Source organism: Danio rerio, chromosome 22 (assembly GCF_049306965.1).
Source record: "Danio rerio strain Tuebingen ecotype United States chromosome 22, GRCz12tu, whole genome shotgun sequence".
Classification (NCBI taxonomy): domain Eukaryota; kingdom Metazoa; phylum Chordata; class Actinopteri; order Cypriniformes; family Danionidae; genus Danio; species Danio rerio.
Window position 1 is genome coordinate 2,416,015 of NC_133197.1, and position 25,206 is coordinate 2,441,220.

Sequence of the window (25,206 nt, forward strand, 5' to 3'; positions counted from 1 at the left end):
TTTCATGTGTTAAAGTTTTTAAATTCTTGAGTTGTTTAAGCAGCTTCATTGCCGAAGGTAAGTATAGTTGTCATGAGCATTTTCCTAATTTATTTAATAGTATATAAAAAATAACTAGAAAACTATGCTTTATTTTAACTAATTTAAAAGAAAAATTAGAGTTAACTTATTACAGTAAAAAAAAGATTTATTACAGTTATACTAGACTATACATAGTCCTCTATCCGTTGAGTTACATTATTTACATTGTTAAAAATTTTATTCATTAGCAACATTTAATTTCAGTTGGCATTTTTTGTAGCTCAGCCATAAAACAAACAAAAAAAGGTTACGTCAGATAACCCTCGTCGTTTATATAACGATACATCGTTAACCCTCTCCATCATTCTCACTTTATTTTTCAGATGGGATAGGGGGCCAAATCAAAGGTTACAATAGGCTAACTTTGGGCATCTCTGCTGTAAATGATACAATATTTGTAGCTCTTTATAGATTTTTTCAAGTTTATGTTGTTTTCATCGTATATTTTTCTGTTTTCTGATTGTAATTACGTGAGGAAAACATCATTTTATATTGGATACATCTGCCAGACATGAAGTACGTTTGCTTTTTTTATTGTAAGTGCTCAATTTACAACCATGACCAATATGGCTTTTTGTCTATATTAGCTATTGTTTGGGCTTGTCAGTATTTTTTAATTTGGCGCATTTTTGTTTATCCGCCCGTTGCTCCCGCCTCGCCGTGATGACGTCAGCACTGACGGGTTCATCCAGCGTCGAGTCTTCAGAGCTGAGGTGAGTCGTTGACGCCTTTTCTCGTGTTTACACAACAATAAAACACACTTTACAGTTTATTAAAGCGACAATCTGCGACTAGTTTCTGCATTGAGTTCACCTCTATCTGTGTGTCTGCTGACCAAAACAATACAGCTGGCAGTGGCAATATGAGCTCAGTGTTTGGGTTTTTCTATGTTAGTGAGTGAATTTTCCATGTTTGTGTTTGTCATATTGTAAATAAGTATGGTCTGTGAAGGGAAATTATGCGAGTCTATTAGTTATGTGGTGCTGTTATTTGTATGTTATATGATTTCCCTGTGGTGACGCAGTGGGTAGCACAATCGCCTCACAGCAAGAAGGTCGCTGGTTTGAGCCCCAGCCGGGCCAGTTGGCATTTCTATGTGGAGTTTGCATGTTCTCCCCATCCGTGGCGCAAAAAGGTGGTGTGCAGTATATGGGGCGCTACACATGGGGGGGTGCCATTGTGCCAAAACTATTTTTGAAATTTTCCCTATTTTAAAGATTTAAATAATACAAAAAATAAATTTGTTTTGTTAAAATTGCTTATTTTGCATTTTATACAAGTATAATAATGTATTTTATTAAATAAAAAATTATACCATTAATTGCATACGCTGGCACACACGTTTAATTCAAAATCATTTAACACAAAACTTAAACCCGCATACCCCTCAGTAAATGTGTAGTTGCGCTCCTGCTCCCCATGTTGGTGTGGGTTGCCTCCGGGTGCTCCAAATTCCCCCACAAGTCCAAAGACATGCAGTATAGGTGAATTGGGCATCCCTAAAAACTGACTGTAGTGTATGCATGTGAATGAGTGTGTATGGGCGTTTCCCAGTGATGGGTTGTGGCTGGAAGGGCATGCGCTGCGTAAAACATATGCTGGATAAGTTGGCGGTTCATTCCGCTGTGGTGACCCCACAATAATACAGTGACTAAGCAGTAAAGAAAAAGAATGATTTCCCTGTTTCTGTACATAGATGTGCTACTGCTAACAATCGAATTAATTAACTGGTGTGAATACTTGGTAGGTTCTTAAACTATGCATTGGCATGCACAAAAAAAAAAATACATTAGTATGAAGTGAACTGATCTTTTGCTGGCCATAAACGGTTTGATTAATTATTGTTTATAGGCTGAGGCTCATTAATTATCATCAATATGTCAATAGTTCATGGTCCACCTCATTCATTATACGATATAAGTCAACTTTGTCCGCTGAATTGAGCAAATTACAAAATCGTCTTTTATCATCTACAACAGTGGTCCTCAAACTTTTTTCATCAAGTTCCACCTCAGAAAATAATTGTCTCTCCAAGTACCACCAAAATGAGCATTATTGAAATACAGTAGCGTAGTAAGCCCAGTAAAGCAGCTACAGTTATGGACAATTCAAAAACGTGGCAGATTAATTCCTATTATTAAGAATATTTATTATTGTCAACCACTTTAAACACAAATAGTCTGAACGTTAACACTGTACTGTGCTTACAAAAAATAAAAAAATAAAAAAAATAATAATAATAACGTTAACATTTAAATTAAAATGTGCTTAAGATAAAAAGAAAAGTGCTGTACTTAAATGTAAAGTATTAACATATAGTAGCCAATTCATCAACATCTGAAAATGTTGTCTGGACCTCAGAAATATAGGTTATATGTAATATATTGAATATTAATATCTGCCATATTCATATGTTTGATAAATTTTGAAATATATGTAGCATGTACATATTACATATTTGATTCCTCCGCGTATTACTAGAAGGAAGCCTGCGTACGACTAGTTGTACACGTACCACAGTTTGAGAACCACTGATCTACAAGATATACCATCATAATGTGTTTTATTTCATTATATTTATATCATTTTCATATTTTATTTATTTATTATAAGTGTAAATGAATCAGATTTCTCTGTTTGTTCTCCTGAAGCTCTGCCGCCATCAGTGAAAGACAAAGACAGAGTTTATTGAAGGACAGTGAGAAGATGAGTGATCCAGAACCCTGCAGAATTAAACCGGAAGAGACTGAAGAGCTAATAGGTTTGTGTTTATTCATTACTCCTCAATAATGAGGCTGTAGAACAACAGAAAAGTTGTTAATATTTAATCACGTCATCAGTTTTAGTACATATTGCAGCATATTGCTCTATTCTAAACTATAACTCACAAGTAATAACACGACATACATTCTGTATTAATCAAAGTTTTCCCGTGACACATATATGTTTGTGTATTTACATATATTGAGTGTCTTATGTATGCAATATAGTCAGGCAAGAACTATCCTTTTGAAATTTGACTTATTTAATAAATTTTCAGATGTGATGGTGAAGGAGGAGAGTGAAGAACTGAGTGAAGATGAGGAGAAACATCATGTCAAGAGTGAAGAAGAAACTCAATCAGAGGCTGAACAAAGTTTTTTAATACAAACCGGTTTCACCTGCACTCAGTGTGGAAAGAGATTTAAGCATAAAGGCAATCTCAAGCTTCACATGCTGATCCACACTGGAGAGAAAACACACAAGTGTGATCAGTGCGGTAAAACTTTTTTGAAGCCTTCAGATCTGAAGACCCATCTTAGAGTTCACACAAAGGAGAAGCCTTATTCATGTTCAGAGTGTGGAAAGAGTTTTGCACAGGCATCAAATTTAAGACAACATCTGAAGATCCACACTGGTGTGAGAGAGCACGTGTGCTACGAGTGTGAGAAGAGTTTCATTACAGCTGGAGGATTGAAAATGCACCAGAGGATCCACACCGGAGAGAAACCGTTCACCTGTACTCAGTGTGGGAGGAGTTTCACACAATCATCACATCTTCATCAACACATGCTGATCCACACCGGAGAGAAAACACACAAGTGTGATCAGTGCAGCAAAATATTTTTGAGAGCTTCAGAGCTGAAGATGCATCTCGGATTTCATGGAGAGGAGAAGCCTTATTCATGTTCTGAGTGTGGAAAGAGGTTTACTCAGCCATCACATTTTAAAGCACATCAGAAGATGCACACTGGCGTGAGAGAGTTTGTGTGCTTTAAGTGTGGGAAGAGTTTCATTACAGCTACAGACTTGAAACAGCACCAGAGGACTCACACTGGAGAGAGGCCTTATGAGTGTTCACACTGCGACAAGACATTCAGACAGTTGCGAATACTGAAAGTACACGAGAGGACTCACACAGGAGAGAGACCTTATGTGTGTTCACATTGCAACAAAACATTCAGAGATCCAGGATACCTGAAAACACACGAGAGGATTCACACTGGAGAGAGACCGTTCACATGTGCTCAGTGTGGGAAGAGCTTCAGACTGTCGTCATCCCTTAATCAACACATGCTGATCCACACTGGAGAGAAGCCGTTCACATGTACTCAGTGTTGGAAGAGTTTCAGACAGTCATCATCCTTTTATCAGCACATGCTGATCCACACTGGAGAGAAAAGTCACCAATGTGATCACTGCGGTAAAGCATTTTTGAGGCCTTATGAACTGAGGGTCCACCTCAGAGTTCATGCAAAGGAGAAGCCTTAGTCGTGTTCATTAGGAAAGCGTTTAACATATTAGATTTACCTTCCTGAAAACTCTCCTGTATTCACCAGACATCAGATTTCACAGCTGAACGTGTGTCTGTTGATGAATTCCGATAATTTAAAGCACATCTGCGCACTAATTCACATTTAGCATTATCCCCAGCTATAAATAAAGCTGTCATTGTTCTGTCTTTTCATCTAGCAGCAATAATGACGACTGGAAAACATAGTTTAGAACGAAAATGAACTGTTTACTGAAGTTTTTTGTATACTGAAAACAGGTAATATGAGTCAGTTGCCAATGGTTACAGGCGCGCTTTCAGTAGCGCTAAGCATCATAGGAAAACTGTTCTTAAAGCAAAACAGCATATATAAATGCCAAGGTAAATAAATTCACTTTATGACATTTAAACGATAAATGGAGCATTAATTAATCACTCTTGCATATATATATATCAATTTAAGTCATAACAGTCATCAAACGTCCAGCAATGCAGTGTAATATTCATTGGTTTGACTCAAGTATGTTTCATTAATAATGAAACATAGAATGTACTCAATTAAAGTGTGTCCATAAAAAGTGTATTTATCCAGCTTCAGAATCTCAGGCGCACTTCTAATAATGTCCAGCTGGTGGCGCTTGAGACTGTTTAGTTCAGGGGTGTCCAAACTACGGCCCGCGGGCCATCTGCGGCCCGCAATCAGTTTTGTGGCGGCCCGCGAGGCTTTTTATAAATATTAATCGAATCTGGCCCGCTATACAAAAATGAACGTAATTCAATAAATAACCACCAGGTATCGCTATTACATGCCTTCAATTATGCCGAGTTCAGACTGCATGATTTTCAAAGTAGTTGTGTCACAGATGTTTTCACACTGCTTGACTATCTGCGCTAGCGTTTCGTCGCTGCTTTGTTTACACTGCAAGGTGGTTCGGCGACATGGACATTCACATTGCATGACTTTACTATAGGAAGAATCGCCGACAAGTTCGTCCAAACTACGTCTCACAGCCAAAAACACGTCGTATATCTTTTGTTATTAACTACATAATGAGACAGAAGCCTTTAATGGGGTAGAACATGTACATGTTTGATCACCTGGGTTTAAAGGGAATTAGCCATTTCTCCTAAACGTTGATGATAAACTAATTTCTTTATGTATGAAACGTCAAACAGACACGGGTGCTCCTGAGTCCTGTCAAACCTCCACTAGTTTTTCCTCCATTTCGTGGGTCCAAATAAACCGAAAAAGAAAATTTCTCCCCCAGCCTCCCGCTGACCTGCAGCAGGTATACACACACGCACACACAAGTGAATGCTGCTCTCTCATTGGCTGTAGGCGATCGCTGATGTTATTTTCAGTCAAAAATCAATTCACACGGCATGATTTGAATCGCCGACAGCTCCAGATATTCAGCACGCCAAATATCTTACAGGCATCGGCGACTCGTTGGCGATTCTCTCAGATCGCGTCTTTGATCGTTCATACTGTGTGATTGTCACTCACATGCACGAGCAGCGATTTGCCTGTGATTTCAGGCATTTGTCGGCGATTTCTCAAAACCTGTCGGCGAGCCAAAATCGGGGCTAAAATCACGCAGTCTGAACTAGGCATTAGGCAGCACTTCTTGTTATGAAGTAAAACTAACCGACCAAACTGAAGGAAACATAATTGATAATCACATTTTGGCGAGCCATGGCGCACCAAGAAAAAGGAAAATCATTAGTCAGTGCAGGAAGTTTCAGTCACGTTGGGGCAAAGAATATTTCTTTACAGAGGTTTGCTTGTTTTAAGGAAAAACTCACTTTATATTAGCATATTATTTTTTAAAACAGGACAATATTTTTTGCTTGTCTAGAAAATTTTTCTTGATTTGAGAATCTTTAAATATTTGGACTCGAAACGAGAAAAAAATCTAAGTAAGAAAAGCATGATATATATATATATATATATATATATATATATATATATATATATATATATATATATATATATATATATGCGTGTCTGTGTGATGTATGTAAAATTTGGCCCGGGACAACGTTTTTTTTTTTTTTTGGTTTTTTTTTTTTGCATTTGGCCCTCGGCCCAAAAAGTTTGGACACCCCTGGTTTAGTTGCACAGCGTTTAATAACTGATGATTTGATTGCTGTTCTGAAATCTATGACGGTAACACAGTGTTTCCCAATATTCTTAAACATGTGGAATGCTAAAAAAAAAACATCCAGAGGAGGAAATAAGTATTGAACACGTCTTCATTTTTCTCAGAAAACCTATTTCTAAAGGTGCCATTGACTTAACATTTTCCCCGGATGTTGTTAACAAAGTAATCCATATATGCAAAGAAAACAAATCTAATTAGTTTACAAATTAAGTTATGTGTATTCAAGTGAGATTACACATGGGAAAAGGTATTGAACACATGAAGAAAGGAAGGTGTAGTTCGGCTTTAAAAGCCCAGACAGCAGCTGAAATCTTTCTGTAGTTCTTCAGCAACTCTGCTCTTTCTCAGTGTAAATGAATATCAGCTGCTCCAGTCCAGCATCTACATTAGCAGGAGGATGAAGATGAAACCATTTCAGCAAGACAATGATCCAAAACACAGCCAAGGAGATTAAAATGCTTTCAGAGAAAGATAATCAAGCTGCAGAATGGCCCAGCCAATCACCTGACTTGAATCCAATATTAACTACCAAATATAGATCAGATTTTATAGACGAGACTCACAGAACCATCGAGATTTTTACACTTTCTGTTAAAATCTGGGAAAAACTCACACCTGAGCAATGTGTGCTACGTCATTCTCGCATGCAGTCTTTTTGTAAAACTCTAAACCAGGCTTAGGACAAAGAAACATCTTGTGTTTTGACAATTAGGAAACAGTTCTCACATTGGAAAGAAAACCCTACTGTGATCAATGCAGCAAACTATTTTTGAGACCTTCAGATAGGGCTGGGCGATAATTCGATATCGATAATTATCACGATATAAAATTTTGACGATAAAACGATAATGACAGTTCGATAATTGCTTGATAATATTTACATACTATGCGTAACATTGCTTAAGCATTTTGCAGCCTGCCCTTCTGACTGCCGCATGCCGTACAAGTTTACAGCCATACAGTGTTAGTTGCACTGAAAGGAGTAACAAAGAAATAAGGTAAAAAAGATCAGAGTCACAGACATTGTTTACAAGAAACGTCACTAGACTTCATGAGCTACTTAGTTTTTCGCTGTCCGACACTCGTGTCATCAAAAGCAGGCAACACCACGACCTGTTTCACCATGTAAAACAAGACCACCCTTAAATGATGCTAAGAAATTACAGACATGAACAAGTGTTGGCAAATCAGCGCAGCTACTCAGCAGTCTCATGTCATCATTTTCGAAAGCCCCCCTACCCGAAAAGACAGACGAAAGGTATGACAGACGACACAATCTCAATCACATCTCAATGAACACTTGATGCTTGCTGATACTTCTACCACAGAAAAAAAAGTGTAAACCTGACTAAGCTGGTTACCTGCTTTTAGTTTGTCAACAAGCCTGGTTTTAGAGGGGTTTTGGCCATTTCCAGCCTGGTCTTAGTTGGTTATGCTGGATAATGACCTGCTTAAACCCGCTTGATTAGCCTGCCCTGCTGAAAAATCCAGCTTAAACCAGCCTAGGCTGGTTGGCTGGTTTTAGCTGGTCGACCAGGCGGGTTTTACAGGGGTTTTGGCCATTTCCAGGCTGGTTTTAGCTGGTCAGGCTGGAAAATGACCAGCCAAATCCAGCTAAAACCAGCTTGACCAGCCTGGTTTGAGCTGGACATAGCTGGTTTTGGTTGGACTACCATCCTGGCTAGGCTGGTCAAGCTGGTTTAAGGTGGTCATCTCCCAGCCTGACCAGCTAAGACCAGGCTGGAAATGGCTGGAAACCAGCCTGGAAATGGCCAAAACCCCTGTAAAACCAGCCTGGTCGACCAGCTAAAACCAGCCAACCAGCCTAGGCTGGTTTAAGCTGGATTTTCAGCAGGGTGGTTTAAGCTGGACATTGCTGGTTTTAGCTGGCTAGGCTGGTCAAGTTGGTTTTAACTGGTCCGCTACTAGAAAGTATATCTAAAACCAGGCTGGTTGACCAGCTAATACCAGCCAAGGTTGTTTTTTTTTATCAGGCAGTTTTAAACTTATTTTTTCTTATGACTACATGTTACATACATTTGTTATTTTATCATTATTATTTGCTTCAAACAGTCCTTTTTATTATTTATTACAGCTATTATTTATTGCGTTTGCATTTTGATGTTGTTATATAGTTTTGTTTAATTTTAAGAGCCTGAACAACTTTGATGAAAGGTTTTGTTTATGCGCCGTCGCTCCCGCCTCACCGTGATGACGTCAGCGCTGACGCGTTCATTCAGCGTCGAGTCTTCAGCGGCTGAGGTGAGGTGGTCACGCTATTTTTCAAGGGTTTACACAACAATAAAACACGATTAATTAAGGCAACAATGCCGGAGTAGTCTTGTGAGAATAATAGGAGTAGAGTGTGTCACTTTTCTGTTGTTGTGTTTCAGTTTTTTTGTGTTTGTGTTAGTTAAATAGCAGAGTATGATCTGTGATGGGGAATAACTGAAATCTACCGCTGCAGATTTACAGATGTGGTTTAAAACATAAAACGTTAAATTAATAGTTTATGAAGATCTTTATTTACATATTTTTATAGTTTCCCAGTTTCTGTACTGATAACAATCTGGTTACTCTGTTGTTACTAGGAATTTTACTTGATATAAATTAGGAGAAAAGTAAACCGTTATAATTGGTTCATTCTGCATATGTTGATCTTGACTGACTGTTTAGTGAGTGTTATTAGTCTGAGGTACATCAATATTATCAGAGCTGCTGAAATCCTCTTGATTTCATGTCAATAGTTCCTGTTTCCTCTTTCATTATACTGTTGTCTTTAGATCATTTTAAGTTAATTTTAATGGCATCAGCTGACTTGAGGAACATAGTTAATCTCACACTGCATCACATACAAGATATAACATCATAATATGATTTATTTAATCAATCAGTATACAGTTTTTCAGATTTCTCTGTTTGTTCTCCTGAAGCTCTGCCGCCATCAGTGAAAGACAAAGACAGAGTTTATTGAAGGACAGTGAGAAGATGAGTGATCCAGAACCCTGCAGAATTAAACAGGAGGAGACTGAAGAACTAATAGGTTTGTGTTTATCATTTACTTCACAGATATCTACAGCTGTTTAGTGTAGCTTCTCAGTGAACATACATATGTGTGTGTGTGTATATATATATATATATATATATATATATATATATATATATACTGTGTTAGGTGATTTTAAAAATAAAAATAATGCTTCTTTATTTTGGTCTCTTGTCAAGACTTAAGCCAAAGGAAGGTTGTATAACTCTTATTTTTTTTAACCACAATCTTACTTTTTCTCAGATTTTACTCCCTGGTGCATCTGACATCCTGTTCCTCACTCAGAACATGTGTTAGGGCTTCCACTACCGCAATACACTTAATAGACAGATTGTCGTAAAACTCGTCAATAGCAGGGAAGCGTTTTCTCTTGTTAACTGCAGGGAAAGAGTTACACATCATAATACCAGCCATACATGTAAAGCACAAATAATGTCCTTCAATTTGGTTACATCCAGCTGGCGTCATCCATGAACCAATCTCCATCATTGTAAGCTGCTTGCTTTTTTGTTTCTTCCATTGCTCCGTTTGTTAGATGTATCTCACTTTCTTTTGCAGTCTGAAGGGCGTCAAATACACAAAACAGCCAATTCACGCCACAAGATGTCTTATCCAATCTTTGCATTGACTTCACATGTAAAACACACTCGCAATTTGGCTTCGTACAATGTCTAATGTACAACATCGCGATGGACAATGGCATCGTCATCGTAGGCGGCGGTGAATTAATTATTTATGATGATTATTTGTAGCCCACCGTTTTCACTACCTGACCTGCATGCTCTGTTTTACCCATAAACGAATCATTAATAATTAAAGATAAGCTACACACAAAGTACCACCTGTCAATCACTTTTCCTTGCAGGAATCTGACATGAATAGTCAGAGTGATCTGTGTTGTTATAATGGCGCTGACAAACGTGTGTACTGTCGCTGTGACCTGATAGATTCAAATGACCAAAGACTCGTTAGATGGAGACAAGATTAATTAAATATCACGTTTAACAGACGCGATCCAGCGGTGCATCCTTTGTAGCGGTCCCATGGCATCAGAGAAGGAGGCAGAGAGTTTTCACTGATGCTTGCACGGTGATTTATTTGAACTGTCTGAAACACTGCCACCGTGTTGACAAGTCCACCGTAAAACTACACAAACCAAAAAAAAAAAAACACAGTGTAAACAATCACAAGAACGTAAAGCATAATATACACACACACATTCACAATACAAACACAACGCATAATTCAATAAACAACATCAAAGTACCAGCAAACAAATAAACACAAACAAACTTACCTCGTTCCACTTTGCCATAAAAGGGAGGAGCTAAACCGTTCTCTTCCTTCAGCTGCTGGAGTCTGCTGTTCATAATAATATTTTAGCGTGAGGTATCCCTGCGTCCCAAATGGCACACTATACACTATGCACTCATGCACTATGTACTTATGCACTTACACACTCAATAGGATAGTATATGTATGTAGTGTCGTCCCAAATGGCACACTAATGTTTTTTTACTAAGCGGAAATTCAAAATGTTTCCTTGATTACGTTTGAAGGTCACAAAATCAGTGAAATAAACGATCTAATTATCAAATAATACCTGCCGTGAGTATAACCGCATTCACCATCAGGAGGCGCTATAATCACTCTCGTAGGAGAATTTTGCTTTCACCATCCAAAATAAATAAAGTTATCCAACATATGCGCCCGATAGCTCCGCCCCTTCCGCTACGTGAGCAAACCTGCGGTCGTTGAGTGCGTGAAGTGTCCATCATTACACACTTCATTTTAGCGGCTGAATGAGTGCATCATCCGGGTAATTGAAGTGCACTTATTATTTTTAGAGTTTTCAGTGTGAACACACTACTTACACTATTTACACTGAAAAATGGCGTAGAATAGTGCATAAGTATGCGATTTGGGATGCAGCTAACCTGTTACACACCAGCCAATGCCGACTATGAGGATCTGGATGGGAAGCTGCTAAGCCCAAATTACTTGGCAACTTATAGGCCGCTGCCCTCTAGCGGTGACTTAAGGATAGGGAGGGTGGTGATCATTAAAATACATTTGCAAATGCTTTTATATGTTCTAAAAAATATATATTGTGTCAATTAACCTATTTTATGAATTATAAATGAATAGCAATGTTTTTCCACATATGTTGGTGCGATTCTTTGGAGTGTACTGTAGGGATAGTTTACAGTTTAACCCAAAGAATGACCAGTCTGGTAGATGAAGAAGAGCCGGAGTCAGAGATTTAAATAAATAAATTAAGTTTACTGAAGATAGTTTGCAGTTTCATTCGCAGAAGCCAACTTCAACACTCGCAATGAGTTCCTAGGCCGCTCTGCTTACAGTTTCAACAATCGAACAATTATACTCTTTACACAAGTCCAGAAAGGGTGGGATCCAGGTAAACAGTTCTCATTGGTTACAACAGAAATAGACAATTCTTAAGGACGGCCTTAATGCGTGCGTCAAAGAAAGCATTGTATCTGTCTCCAGATATGGATGGCGACCTGATGCCTAGAGGTGAGGTCGCCTTAAGTTATTAGGAGCTGATCTCCGACCTGTAAAAAGCTAAACCAGGAAAACAATAGACACAAACGACCATCTGTGTTAAAGACTCAAGGATGTTTCTTGTACGTTTAGCTGTGTTATCAGGCTGGTTCAAGACTGTTTCCATCAACAGTCTGCTGCAATATTTTGGCTACACACAGTCTGTCTCCACACAAAAAGGAATTACATTAATATTAATTATTCTCAAAAACAGATCAATCAAACTGCTATAATATTATAGGCAATATATCAGGACAATAAAACAGCTGTCTTCTTCTCCTCTGTATTGGACCTCCAGTCATAAGAACAGATGGAGAGAGAGAGAGGTCTCCATTACCTATGACCTGGTTTGTGTGTCTCCTGAAAACAAAGTTAAAACAGACAGGCAAAAAGAGAAACAAGGACACAGAACATTCTTGCAGTAAGCAGTTTTAACTTATTCGTTAGTTAAAATCAATTCACAGTTAAATACTGAGAAACAGGATGATGAAAAGGATAAACGTTGGTCCATGATGAGACGGATTGGAAAGCAGAAATCCGAATCCTTCAGTACAATTTAACATATGTGCCTCGAGTCGCCGCCGATGGAAATAAAACAAGACAAGAAATGCACCTATGCCAGACATGAAGTTGGCGTGGACCAGCGCACATTCTCACGTTCATTTCATCGTTAGTAATTCAAAACGTGGTGGTGAAACCTGGCGTACGCAAAGTTTTTATGCGGACGCAACGTTGACACATGAGGCTCCAGGTGTTTTGTGTGTGTATACAATATGGTTTGTAAAACGCAGAGCCTCTTAAAACTAGCTGCTTAACATGTAACTTATTTGCTTATTTTTCAGACGTGATTGTGAAGAAGGAGAGTGAAGAACTGAGTGAAGATGAGGAGAAACATGTCAAAAGTGAAGAAAACACTCACTCAAAGACCGAACATAGTTCTACAGCTGTAAATGGTTTCACCTGCACTCAGTGTGGAAAGAGTTACAGGCACAAAAATAGACTGAAGCTTCATATGATGCTTCACACTGGTGAGAAACCCTACAAGTGTTCACACTGCGGCAAAGCGTTCAGATATTCGGTAAATCTGAATACACATGCAAGGATTCACACTGGAGAGAATCCATTCACGTGTACTCAGTGTGGGAAGAGCTTCAGAAGTTCATCATCCCTTTATCAACACGTGCTGATCCACACTGGAGAGAAATCACACAGGTGTGATCAGTGCGGCAAAACATTTTTGAGGCCTGCAGAGCTGAAGAGCCATCTCAGAGTTCATATAATGGAGAAGCCTTATTCGTGTTCTGAGTGTGGGAGGAGTTTTGCATGGCTGTCATGTTTAAAATCGCATCAAAAGCTCCACACCGGTGTGAGAGAGTTTGTGTGCTTTGAGTGTGGGAAGAGTTTCATTATAGCTAGAGAATTGAAAATACACCAGAGGATCCACACAGGAGAGAAACCGTACAAGTGTTCACACTGCGACAAGACATTCATACGTATTGGACATCTGAAATCACATGAGAGGATTCACACTGGAGAGAGACCGTACACGTGTACTCAGTGTGGGAAGAGTTTTAGTGTTTCATCATCCCTTAATTCACACATGCTGATCCACACTGGAGAGAAGCCGTTCACATGTACTCAGTGTGGGAGGAGTTTCAGACACTCAACAACCCTTAATTCACACATGCTGATCCACTCTGGAGAGAAAACACACAAATGCGATCAATGCAGTAAGACTTATTTAAGGCCTTATGAACTGAAGGCTCATCTCAGAGTTCATGCAAAGGAGAAGCCTTAGGGCCTACTCACACTATGCTATCCAAACCGTGCCCAGGCCTGTTTCCCGGATCGTTTGAGAAATGTGAGTGCGCTGAATCGGGCTCAAGCACGGTTCACTTGGCCGGCCCTGGCCCGGTTGGAAGAGGTGTGCCTGAGCGCGGTTCACTTGGGCTTTAGCGCGGTACGCTTGTGTGTGAGTGCAAAACGCACCAAAGCCCGAAACTGAAAGCGATACGTGACTTTAAGGGGTTGTTTCATATGGATTTATTAATCATTCTTACTGTTCAGTGAACGCAAACTGCCGTCGTTTATTAAAGACGCAAACTCCTCACTTCACGACAGCTGCGCGCCTTCAGCAGACCTCCTCATTCCTGCAGCACGAGGGCTTTATGATTGTTTTTGAGCGCCAAAAGTGGCGGATCTGTTCGGCGAAATATCTGACTGCGTGTCATCGCATCTCTAAGGACTGTTTGGCGAAATATTTGACTGCATGTCAAACGACTGACACGATATAACTAGAGGAATCTCCACTGTGCTGCTGAGTGAGAGAGCGCTTCTCACTGAACAGCGCAGCAGCGATGACGTAAGCGTGCCGAAGCCCGTTTGAGGTGTGAGCGCGGGCCGTCAGGGGAGATGGGAGGGGGGACAAGCTTGCTTTGGCCCGGTTCGAGGCAACTGTACCTAGTGTGAGTACGGCCTTAGTCGTGTTCATTATGAAAGCGTTTAACATATTAGATTTACCTTCCTGAAAACTCTCCTGTATTCACCAGACATCAGATTTCACAGCTAAACGTGTGTCTGTTGATGAATTCCGATAATTTAAAGCACATCTGCGCACTTATTCACATTTAGCATAATTCCCAGCTATAAATTAAAGCTGTGTCATCAAACGTCCATTAATGCAGTGGAATATTCATTGGTTTGACTCCAGTTTGTTTCATAAATAATAAAAAAAAACACTTTATGCCTAAAATATATTCAATGAAAGTGTGTCCATCAAATTGTTTTTATTATAGGCGGGCATAGATATATATATTTTTTAATCTTGATTAATCTCACTGTAATCTTGCAATTAATCTAGATTAAAATGGCTCATTTGAAATCTCCCGAAGGCATTCAGAATATGTGTGCTACCCAAATAATGACTTAAAATAGGGTTTCTCAAGCCAGGTGGCGCATTAGACGAGGGGCTTATCTCCTGTTTCCAAAATGCATCACAAACTGCTTGAGAAACTGTTCTACTGTGATAATTGGTGATGAAAATAAATGATGTTCAATAAGATGTGCTTGTGTTAACTAACTGTTTATTCAGCTAAACATGAATGTTGAACTGTAGTCATCACTGAACTAAGTAGAAATGGAATTAAGACATGAGGAGTATGCAGATATTAGTGGCATTACTGAAGTAAACACCGCAATCAAACTATTACTATCATGAAAGACTTTGTCATATTTTCAGACAAGATCTATACACACACACACACACAGTGAAATGCAGAAGGCGTGGGTTATTAAATTCAATAACACTCTCACACCAGTCCTTTCTTCTTATTTGCGTCTAATAGCCTAGTTTGTCACGGTGGCATGAATGAAATGTTCATGAGTGAAAGTAGAACTGCAAAATGACAGGAAACTCATAACATGAAAGCACTTCACGTAAACACCTTAATTATATTATTGTTTATTAAGGCAAATAACTAGATTACTGATGTCCATGTAGTCAGTAGTGTCTTTTGAAGTAAGTGAAAGATCCAGAAGGGCATCCTGCTGATTTGATTGGGAATGGCACTTTTTTTTTGTTTGTCTGACAGCTCACCGGTTTGACTATATTCACCATCATTCATTTTAAAAAGCGCTCGCTCCATTTTGTTTGTATCTGTTTTACTGGAACGCATAAACTCTAGAGGTGCCTGATAGTGAGATGGAGCTAACATTAGTCAGATTCACTGTAACGAGGAGACTGACACGGAGGGATCCATTATGCAGTATTTATTAACTCTCACTCAAACACACAATATGCACCAATGTGCAAACACACATCAACAAACGTCTTAAAGGTATCAAGACTGGTGGTAAACAGACACAGAGGGATTTACCAGACACGGGTCAACGGCAGGCTGCGTGAATCAGAGTCCGTGTATCAGGCTTGGGTCGTGGGCAGGTAGCGAGTATCAGAGTCCGTGTATCAGGCTTGGGTCGTGGGCAGGTAGCGAGTATCAGAGTCCGTGTATCAGGCTTGGGTCGTGGGCAGGTAGCGAGTATCAGAGTCCGTGTATCAGGCTTGGGTCGTGGGCAGGTAGCGAGTATCAGAGTCCGTGTATCAGACTTGGGTCGTGGGCAGGCAGATGGCAAAGCAGAGTCAGAAACAGGCTGGAGTTGTACACAAAAGATCAGGCAGGAAATACCGCTCAATAATGCTGGCCGGGGCTAAACAAGACTTCGCACTGACTGAGTGTTTGGAACTGGCTTATAAAGGGTACGTGGGTCGTTAGCTTGATTCAGAACAGGTGTATGCACAATCAGCGTATGTGGATGATATAATGCTAGAAGTCCGGAGATGGCGGCCTCTGCTGGCCAGCGAGGGGAATGACTGGGACCGAGTCGGTGACATTCACTCCAGTGAACTGCATTCATGTTAGCACGTCACGTTTGATGTGGTCATTTCACAGTAGGAATACACACAGCAGGGTTCAACACTAAGGATTTTTTCGACTGGTCCAATTGGGCCAGTGGTTTAGAATTTTCACTGGCCCCACCAAAAAAGTACTTAATAACTATTTCTTAGCCACATATTTTAAATAATGTGTCAAAAGCCAAACATAACTTCAGCATAACTCTTCTTTAAATACAACTGACTATTAAAAAATAAAACTGATGTAAATAAATTTAGAAATATATATATATATATTATAGGCTTAAATTATAGATATAAATAACAGATGAGCTGATATATTGATATTCAATGTTCAATATTGATCTTTCTTTCCAGGTGTCAGTGCAATGATCAGATGGTAATTTCTGTCAGTTTTCTTAAGATTAACAGCTCTCAGTAATATTTCAGCATGCTTTCACTTTCATGTACATGAAATGCACATTTGCCGGTAAGAATGACATCCATATAGCCATGACTATTACACAACCATAATACACATACAGCCTGGTTCGTTGGATAATTTTGCTTTCTCATTACAATCGATCTCGGACTGATTGTTTTGTTTTGAAGTCTCGCGTTAATGCCGATAACGGTCCACAGTATTATTACTGTCTTGAGCATCTGAGCTACTAAAGGCCACTGCGTATTCATTTCCTTTGTCTTCATGGTAGTAGTAATATATTTAATAAGAAAAAGGCCCACACTGACTTCTCCTACAACAGAAAACTTTTTTTTTTTTTGTGATGTTTGAAATATTAAGAGAAAACTCAGCTTAAACCAGCCTAGGCTTGTTGGCTGATTTTAGCTTGTTGTCAAGCCTGGTTTTAGAGCGGCTTTGGCCATTTTCAGTCTGGTCTTAGTTAGTCATGCTAGAGAATGACCAGCTAAATTCTGCTTGATTAGCCTGATTTAAGCTGGACATCGCTTGTTTTAACTGGCTAGGCTGGTCAAGTTGGTTTTATCTGGTCACCTACCAGGAATAATATCTAAAACCAGGCTGGTCGACCAGCCAAGGCTGTTTAAGCAGTTTTTTTTTTAGCAGGGAATATTTAATAACTTGTTTATTCTTCCCTGCTGAAAAATCCAGCTTAAACCAGCCTAGGCTGGTTGGCTGGTTTAAGCTGGTCGACCAGCCTGGTTTTAGAGGGGTTTTGGCCATTTCCAGGCTGGTTTCCAGCCATTTCCAGCCTGGTCTTAGCTGGTCAGGCTGGAAAATGACCAGCCAAATCCAGCTAAAACCAGCTTGACCAGCCTGGTTTAAGCTGGATATAGCTGGTTTTGGCTGGACTCTCAGCTTGGCTAGGCTGGTCAAGCTGGTTTTAGCTGGTCATCTCCCAGCTTGACCAGCTAAGACCAGGCTGGAAATGGCCAAAACCCCTCTAAAACCAGCCTGGTCGACCAGCTAAAACCAGCCAACCAGCCTAGGCTGGTTTAAGCTGGATTTTTCAGCAGGTTACATACATTACATTTTTTATTTTATCATTATTATTTGCTTCAAGCAGTCCCTTTCAAATGTTATTTTTTATTTATAATTTGCTGTTTCTTGATACCTCATGGAAAATATATTTTTATTCTTGTTATATCTGTCAGCCATTACTTATTGCATTTGCATTTTGATGTTGTTGTGTGATTTTGTTACATTTTAAGTGCCTGAACAACGTTGCTGAAAGGTTTTGATCGATTTCAAATGCTGGTGGCTACTGTATATTGCAAATGTTTAGGTCAACAGTTGATTCGGCGTGATTTTGTTTATCCGCCGTTGCCCCCGCCTCGCCGTGATGACGTCAGCGCGGACGTGTTCACTCAGCGTCGAGTCTTCAGAGCTGAGGTGAGTCGTTGACGCTTTTTCTCGTGTTTACACAACAATAAAACACGATTTATCAAGGCGACAATGCCGGAGTAGCTGTGTGAGAATAACGATCGTAGAGTGTGCAACTTTTCTGTTGTTGTGTTTGAGTTTTTTTGTGTTTGTGTCAGTTAAATAGCAGAGTATGATCTGTGAAGGGGAATAACGGGAATCTGCCGCTGCAGATACACAGATGAGGTTTAAAAGAGAAAATGTTAAATTAACAGCTTGTGAAGCTCTTTGATTCCATATTCTATGGTTTCACAGTTTGTGTAATGTTGACAATCTGATTACTCTGTTGTTACTAGAAATTTTACTAGCTGTCGATATAAAAGGGAAGTATACCGTTATAACTGGTGTAACCTGCAGATGTAGTTATATATACATACTACATTCAGTATATGTTGATCTTGACTGACTGTTTAGTGAGTATTATTAGTCTGAGCCACATCAATATTATCAGAGCTGCTGAATACCTCTTGATTTCATGTCAATAGTTCCTGTTTCCTCATTCACTGATGTCTTCAGATCTACATTAAGTTAATTTAATAGCATCAGCTGACTTGTGGAGTATACTTAATCTCACACTGCATCACATACCAAATATAACATCATAATATGATTTATTTAATCAGTGTAAATGAATTTGATTTCTTTATTTTTTCTCCTGAAGTTCTGCTGCCATCAGTGAAAGACAAAGAGTTTATTGAAGGACAGTGAGAAGATGAGTGATCCAGAACCCTGCAGAATTAAACAGGAACAGACTGAAGAACTAATAGGTTTGTGTTTATCATTTACTTCACAGTTATCTACAGCTGTTCTGCGTAGCTTCTCAGTGACCTACAGTGAACATACATATGTGGATGTGTGTGTATATATATTATATAACGTGTTAGCTGTGCATATTGACACAATGACATAAATCATTAAAGTCACTTGTTAAGACAAGATCTAAAACAGATATAAGTTGTTGGGGATTAAGCCAAAGGAAGGTTGTATAACTCTTGTTTTTTTAACCACAATCCTACTTTCTCTCAGATTTTACTCCCTGGAGCATCTGACATCATGTTCCTCACTCAGAACATGTGTTAGGGCTTCCCCTACCGTAATACACTTAATACACAGATTGCCGTAAAACTCGTCAATAGCAGGGAAGCGTTTTCTCTTGTTAACTGCAGGGAAAGAGTTACACATCATAATACCAGCCATACATGTAAAGCACAAATAATGTCCTTCAATTTGGCCACGTCAGGGTTAGGATTAGGGTTAGGGTGTTATTATGACTGACAGATCGGCAGCTTCAGCTCATACCATTAAATGTACACTCTTTAGTTCAAGGAAAAGGTGGAAAAGAATGAAAGATGAAGGAAACAAGCGAGAGGCGCCACGGAAGTACGCGAAGACAGGAAAGGGAAAGAGAAAACTAGCTCTCACATTTACAAAAACCAGCGTATGAACCGTGACAATCCACATATAACATTGTCAAAATAAAAATCATAAATAAAAAAATCATAAATTTTCTTTTGTTAAAGGGCCATGAAACCCCCTCGTTTCAGCAGGGTGTTTTCACACCTCTACTTTGGAAAAAGCCAGAAAAGTGGGCGTGTCCAGCTCTGTTTAGGGAGGAGTGTCGTCTGCTTAATAACGATAGGGAAGGACAGTGGTCCACCGTAAAACATCTAATAGTTGTTTAATTTAGCACTTGTAAAACAGGAGAGAAATGACAGTCTCCGTGATTTATTAGCTTAGCACTGTTATTATGCGGTTGTTGATGTGTCAAAATGCAAAGATGGGAAATTGTACATTTAACGATGTGGCAATGAAGCAATGTGTAAATTCCTGCAAAAAGACCTCTTCGTTAGGGACCATGGGTCTCAAAGTCGTCAAGTCGCACATGAAAGGAGGAAAGCAGCAGCGGGACGTTGCTGCAGCTTGTCATAGCAGGTCCAGGTTAATCCCTGCATTGTTTGCAGCTCAACCTAACAATGTTACTAGTTACTAATGTTAGGCCTATAGCCTATGTTATGAATAAGTAATGTTAACCCTTATAAACAACTCATTCATAAAAAAAAGACAAAAGAGCTGTGCCTGTGCACATTTGGATAATGTCGGGCTGTAAACAGGTTCGAGCTTTTAAAAAGCTGTCAATCAAAATGTACTTGTCGGGTTCGGGCTCTATCGGGCCTAACTTTTATAACATGATTACAGCTGTAGTTCAGACGCCCCCTCACAGTCAGCTGTAACAGTTTCATTTCACCACCAGACATCCAAAAAGCAGGTACTGTGGGTTATCCATACTGTGACGAGGCACAATTTATTTAAATCTAACGAAAACATTAAAATGAGTAGCCTTTTCCAAAGAAATTATAAAATATTTTGGTCTTAAATTATATTTGTTGAAGTCTTAAAAAGCATTAAATTTAACTTTTAAAATGGTGCAGGAACCCTGTATTAGAAGTCAAGATCGCATTTATGTAATAGCCTATGAGCATACGGATCTCTTTGCTTGCGCGCCGATTTTCATTCCTTTTCTAAACTTCTTGCACGCCCCCTCAAATATAAGCCGCTTCAAGAGCGCGCAGATCTTCTTGTGCGCTCTCAAATAAACATTGCTGAAGTGCGATTTAGTGCGTTTTTGTCTCCAGTATTTATTAGATTTGCTAGGAATATTTATGAATGTCTCTAATAGACCTACAGAGCGATATTAATGCGTCCTGAAGTAAAAGGAAACTGCTATACGTCGTGTTTGCTGGCCTCATGCATGATGCACCTGTCAGTCAGTCAGTCGGCACGTAACCTTAAAGAGTTAAACGAATAACGCACAGTGTAAAGAAACTTGAAATAATGTGTTGCTTTGTTTATGATTTTGAATTTATTTATTTATTTATTTTTTGATGTTTTGTTGTATTTTGTATGTGGGTTGATTTGTTGTATGAATTACGTTGTTTGGGGACTTTAATTATGACGTCAAAATTGCAGAGCTTACCGGATGTATAAATTGCGTGTAGAAATGAACGAAAACAATGATGGAACGCTAGGTGAAACACGGTAAAAGGGGCACAGGTATACGGTTGCTTCACGGATTCCTCCTTCATGAGTTATAGCTCCTGGTTTGAGAGAAAAATAAGGTAATTTGGTTTATTTGTTTAATGTTTAATTGTTGATGTTGGCTTAGTGTTAATTTTCGGGATTTATTTGTGTTTGTTGTTTATTTATTCTCTCTCTAGTTCTTACGGTGATTCATGATTGAATAATGTAAATAAATTCTATGAAGTGTGACCAATAAATGAATCGTGAACATCAGTGGAAGATTTAGTCATCTTTTAACCAGGACGCTACACACAGCACTACTGCGGTTACAGAAAAGTTTGCGCTGTTATAATTCACTTACCCTTTAATACGTTTTGTTGTGATTATTACACACTAGGGATGTAACGGTATTGTAAATACCGCAATATTAATTTTTTTCGATATTACCGTAGTCGCATGACTCGGTAAAACTATAGGTCTTCTGAGAAAATTTGCTCAGGCGAATGAAGCGAACGGGAGGTAGCGAAAACTACAATTCCCATCAGCCCATGCTTGACCATCATCCCTTGCGGTCTGTTGTCGCTACAGATCCAGTAATGCGGAAATGGAGTGTGCTGCTAGAAGCAGGGATGAAAAAGAGCTGGAAAACTCTAAAGCGGGTGTTGTCGCCGCGCGCGTACTGAATAGCAGTGTTGTCGCGCGAGTTCTTATCAGCTGTGTTGTCTTGCGCGTACCGAATAGCGGTGTTGTCGCGCGAGTTCTTATCAGCTGTGTTGTCGCGCGAGTTCATATCAGCTGTGTTGTCGCGCGAGTTCATATCAGCTGTGTTGTCGCGCGAGTTCTTATCAGCTGTGTTGTCTTGCGCGTACTGAATAGCGGTGTTGTCGCGTGAGTTCTTATCAGCTGTGTTGTCGCGCGAGTTCTTATCAGCTGTGTTGTCTTGCGCGTACTGAATAGCTGTGTTGTCGCGCGAGTTCTTATCAGCTGTGTTGTCGCGCGAGTTCATATCAGCTGTGTTGTCGCGCGAGTTCTTATCAGCTGTGTTGTCACGCGCGTACTGAATAGCGGTGTTGTCAGCACACTGTTCAGATTGATGCAGACATGAGACCTCTATCTTACTCATGGTTTGTCCTCTCAAGTGGGGGAAAGACAATGCACAACGTTACCCACTGCTGTCAACCAGGGCCAAGTCATATCTCTCTTGTCCCAGAATCCTCAGTCCCAAATGAGAGGGGTTTTTTTCTGTTGCAGGGGACATTGTAAATACCCAGAGATACCAGCTTTTACCAGATTATATTTATATGATAATTTTCCTTTAAACCCATCTCTATCTAAGTGAGTGAGTGATTAAATGTTGAATGTGATGAGTTTTCAACAATACTAAATTAAAACTTAATTTTTTTACATGGTTTAATATTTTTTTGTTATTAAAATTGAAGTTCCTGTTTCAAAGCTTACAGATAGATGACTAATTTGTATGTCATTGACACTTTTGGCACTTTTTTGGAGTATTTTCATAAGTTTTGTTTTTTCCTGTAAATGATTCAATAAATACCGTACCGTGACATTCATACCGAGGTATTACCGTACCGTGAAATTCTGATACCATTACATCCCTATTACACACTATTTAAAAAATTCAATGTTTTGAATGAGAAGTAGTTTGACATGTTCAACCACAGCCACTTAGTGGCCATTGCGATCAGATGTTCACTACAGTGAACCTCTGGTAGATTCAGACTTTTGGTTACGATATGATTTGGTAAACAGTGCCTCTTAAAATGTGACTTAATTTTTCAGATGTGATGGTGAAGGAGGAGAGTGAAGAACTGAGTGAAGATGAGGAGAAACATCGAATCAAGAGTGAAGAAGAAACTCACACGAACACTGAAGATAGTTTTTCAGGGAACATAACAGCTGTAAATGGTTTCACCTGCACTCAGTGTGGAAAGAGTTTGAGGCACAAATATGATCTCAGTCGTCACATGAGGATCCACACAGGAGAGAGACCTTACAAGTGTTCACACTGCGACAAGACATTCAGATATTCAGGACATGTTAAAATCCACGAGCGGATTCACACTAGAGAGACAGCGTTCACATGTGCTCAGTGTGGGAAGAGTTTCATAGCTTCATCCTCCCTTAATCCACTCCTCCACACTGTAAACAAGTGTGATCAATGCGGCCATACGCTTGCGAGGCCTTCACCGCTTGGAGTTCATACAAAGGAGAAGCCTTATTCATGTTCTGAGTGTGGAAAGAGTTTTGTAAGGAAGACCAATTTAAAACACCATCAGAAGATCCACACTGGTGTGAGAGAGTTTGTGTGCTTTGAGTGTGGGAAGAGTTTTTTCAGAGCTCCGGACTTGAGACAACACCACATGATTCACACTGGAGAGAAACCGTACAAGTGTTCGCACTGCGACATGAGATTCAGAAATACAGGACATCTGAAGCAACATGAGAGGATCCACACTGGAGAGAAACCGTACATATGTACTCAGTGTGGGAAGTGTTTCAGAGCTTCGTCGTTCCTTAAAATACACATGCTGATCCACTCTGGAGTGAAAACACACCAATGTGATCAGTGTGGCAAAACATATTTAAGGCCTTACGAGCTGAAGCTCCATCTCAGAGTTCATGCAAGGGAGAATCCTTAGTCAAGTTCATTATGAAAGAGTTTTTCTCATCAATTAAATGTTTATTGCTTTGACTCCAGTATGTTTCATGAATACACAAAAGTGTGTCTATGAAAAGTGTATTTATCCTGCCTCAGAATCTTCAGCTCTTCTAATAATGTCCAGTTGGTGGCGCTTGAGACTCTTTAGTTGGACAGCATTTAATAACCGATGATTTGGTTTATATGATCTGAAATCTATGACAGTAAAGCAAAAAAAAACTTTTTTAACTCGTGGCATGCTAAAACAAACACAGTGGGGAAAATAAGTATTGAACGTGTCACCATTTTTCTCAGAAAACACATTTCTAAAGGTGCTGTTGACTTGAAATTTTCCCCTGATGAAAATTTCAACAAAGATATCCACACATGCAAGGAAAACAAATCTAATTAGTTTGAGTTATGTGTAGTAAAATGAGATTACACAGGGGGAAAGTATTGAACACATGAAGAAAGGAAGGTGTAGTTCGGCGGTGAAAGCCCAGACAGCAGCTGAAATCTCTCTTTAGTTCTTCAGCAACCCTCTGCTTTCCCTCAGTGTAAATAACAACCCAGGCTCTTTCTGAAAACGTAGTCCTGTGAACGTTTCTGGAGACCGCTAAATACGTCCTGGGAGGTACGTATTTTTGCAGTTTTTGTTTTCGTGAATTCACGAAAGACCGCTGTGTGCCCTTTTTTATATCTCAAATGTCTCTTGCAAGCAGGGCCGGAGCAAGCTGAACTGCCGCTCTAGGCAAGGGACGGTCACACCGCCCTCAACCCTAAAGTGAAAATGGGTGGGGCTGACGCGGACCCCGCCCTCTCTATTCTGCTGCCCTAGACGTGGTAAGGGTGCGGGTGGTGAGGGTAGTGTTGCGTACGCCGCCCTAGACGTGGATATAACTGAGGGAGTGAGAGGTGAAGATAGTGTCGAGGACGCCACCCTCTCTATTCTGCTGCCCTAGGCGGCCGCCTAGGTCGCCTCTATTGACGCGCTGGCCCTGCTCGCGAGTGCCATTCGCCCACCGGCTTCCCTAAACCCAACCAACAATTTACGAAAACCATCTGTAATGAAGTTCACGGCCCTTTGGCCGCCGGGAAGAAGGAGGCGGAGAACCGATGCAGTTTTAAAT

The 25,206-nt window shown here is 39.7% G+C and overlaps 3 protein-coding genes across 3 annotated transcripts in view; all 3 read left to right on the plus strand.

Annotated features, from left to right (window-relative positions):
• The window catches only part of LOC101883867 (uncharacterized), a 93,685-nt gene that overhangs the window by 37,181 nt on the left and 31,298 nt on the right, over nucleotides 1-25,206 (plus strand). The gene's annotated exons all lie outside the window — the stretch shown is intronic.
• zgc:173693 overlaps nucleotides 8,722-25,206 on the plus strand; it is a 33,982-nt gene continuing 17,497 nt past the window's right edge. Inside the window, 1 exon segment of the mRNA NM_001130657.1 lies at nucleotides 8,722-8,760. The gene's annotated coding sequence lies outside the window, so the exon portion shown is untranslated.
• Nucleotides 18,354-24,130, plus strand: znf1175 (zinc finger protein 1175). Its single transcript, NM_001423374.1, has 3 exons — nucleotides 18,354-18,369; nucleotides 19,061-19,166; nucleotides 23,218-24,130. The coding sequence occupies exons 2-3, from the start codon at nucleotides 19,112-19,114 to the stop codon at nucleotides 24,075-24,077; spliced, it is 915 nt and encodes a 304-aa protein (NP_001410303.1). The 5' UTR covers nucleotides 18,354-18,369; nucleotides 19,061-19,111; the 3' UTR covers nucleotides 24,078-24,130.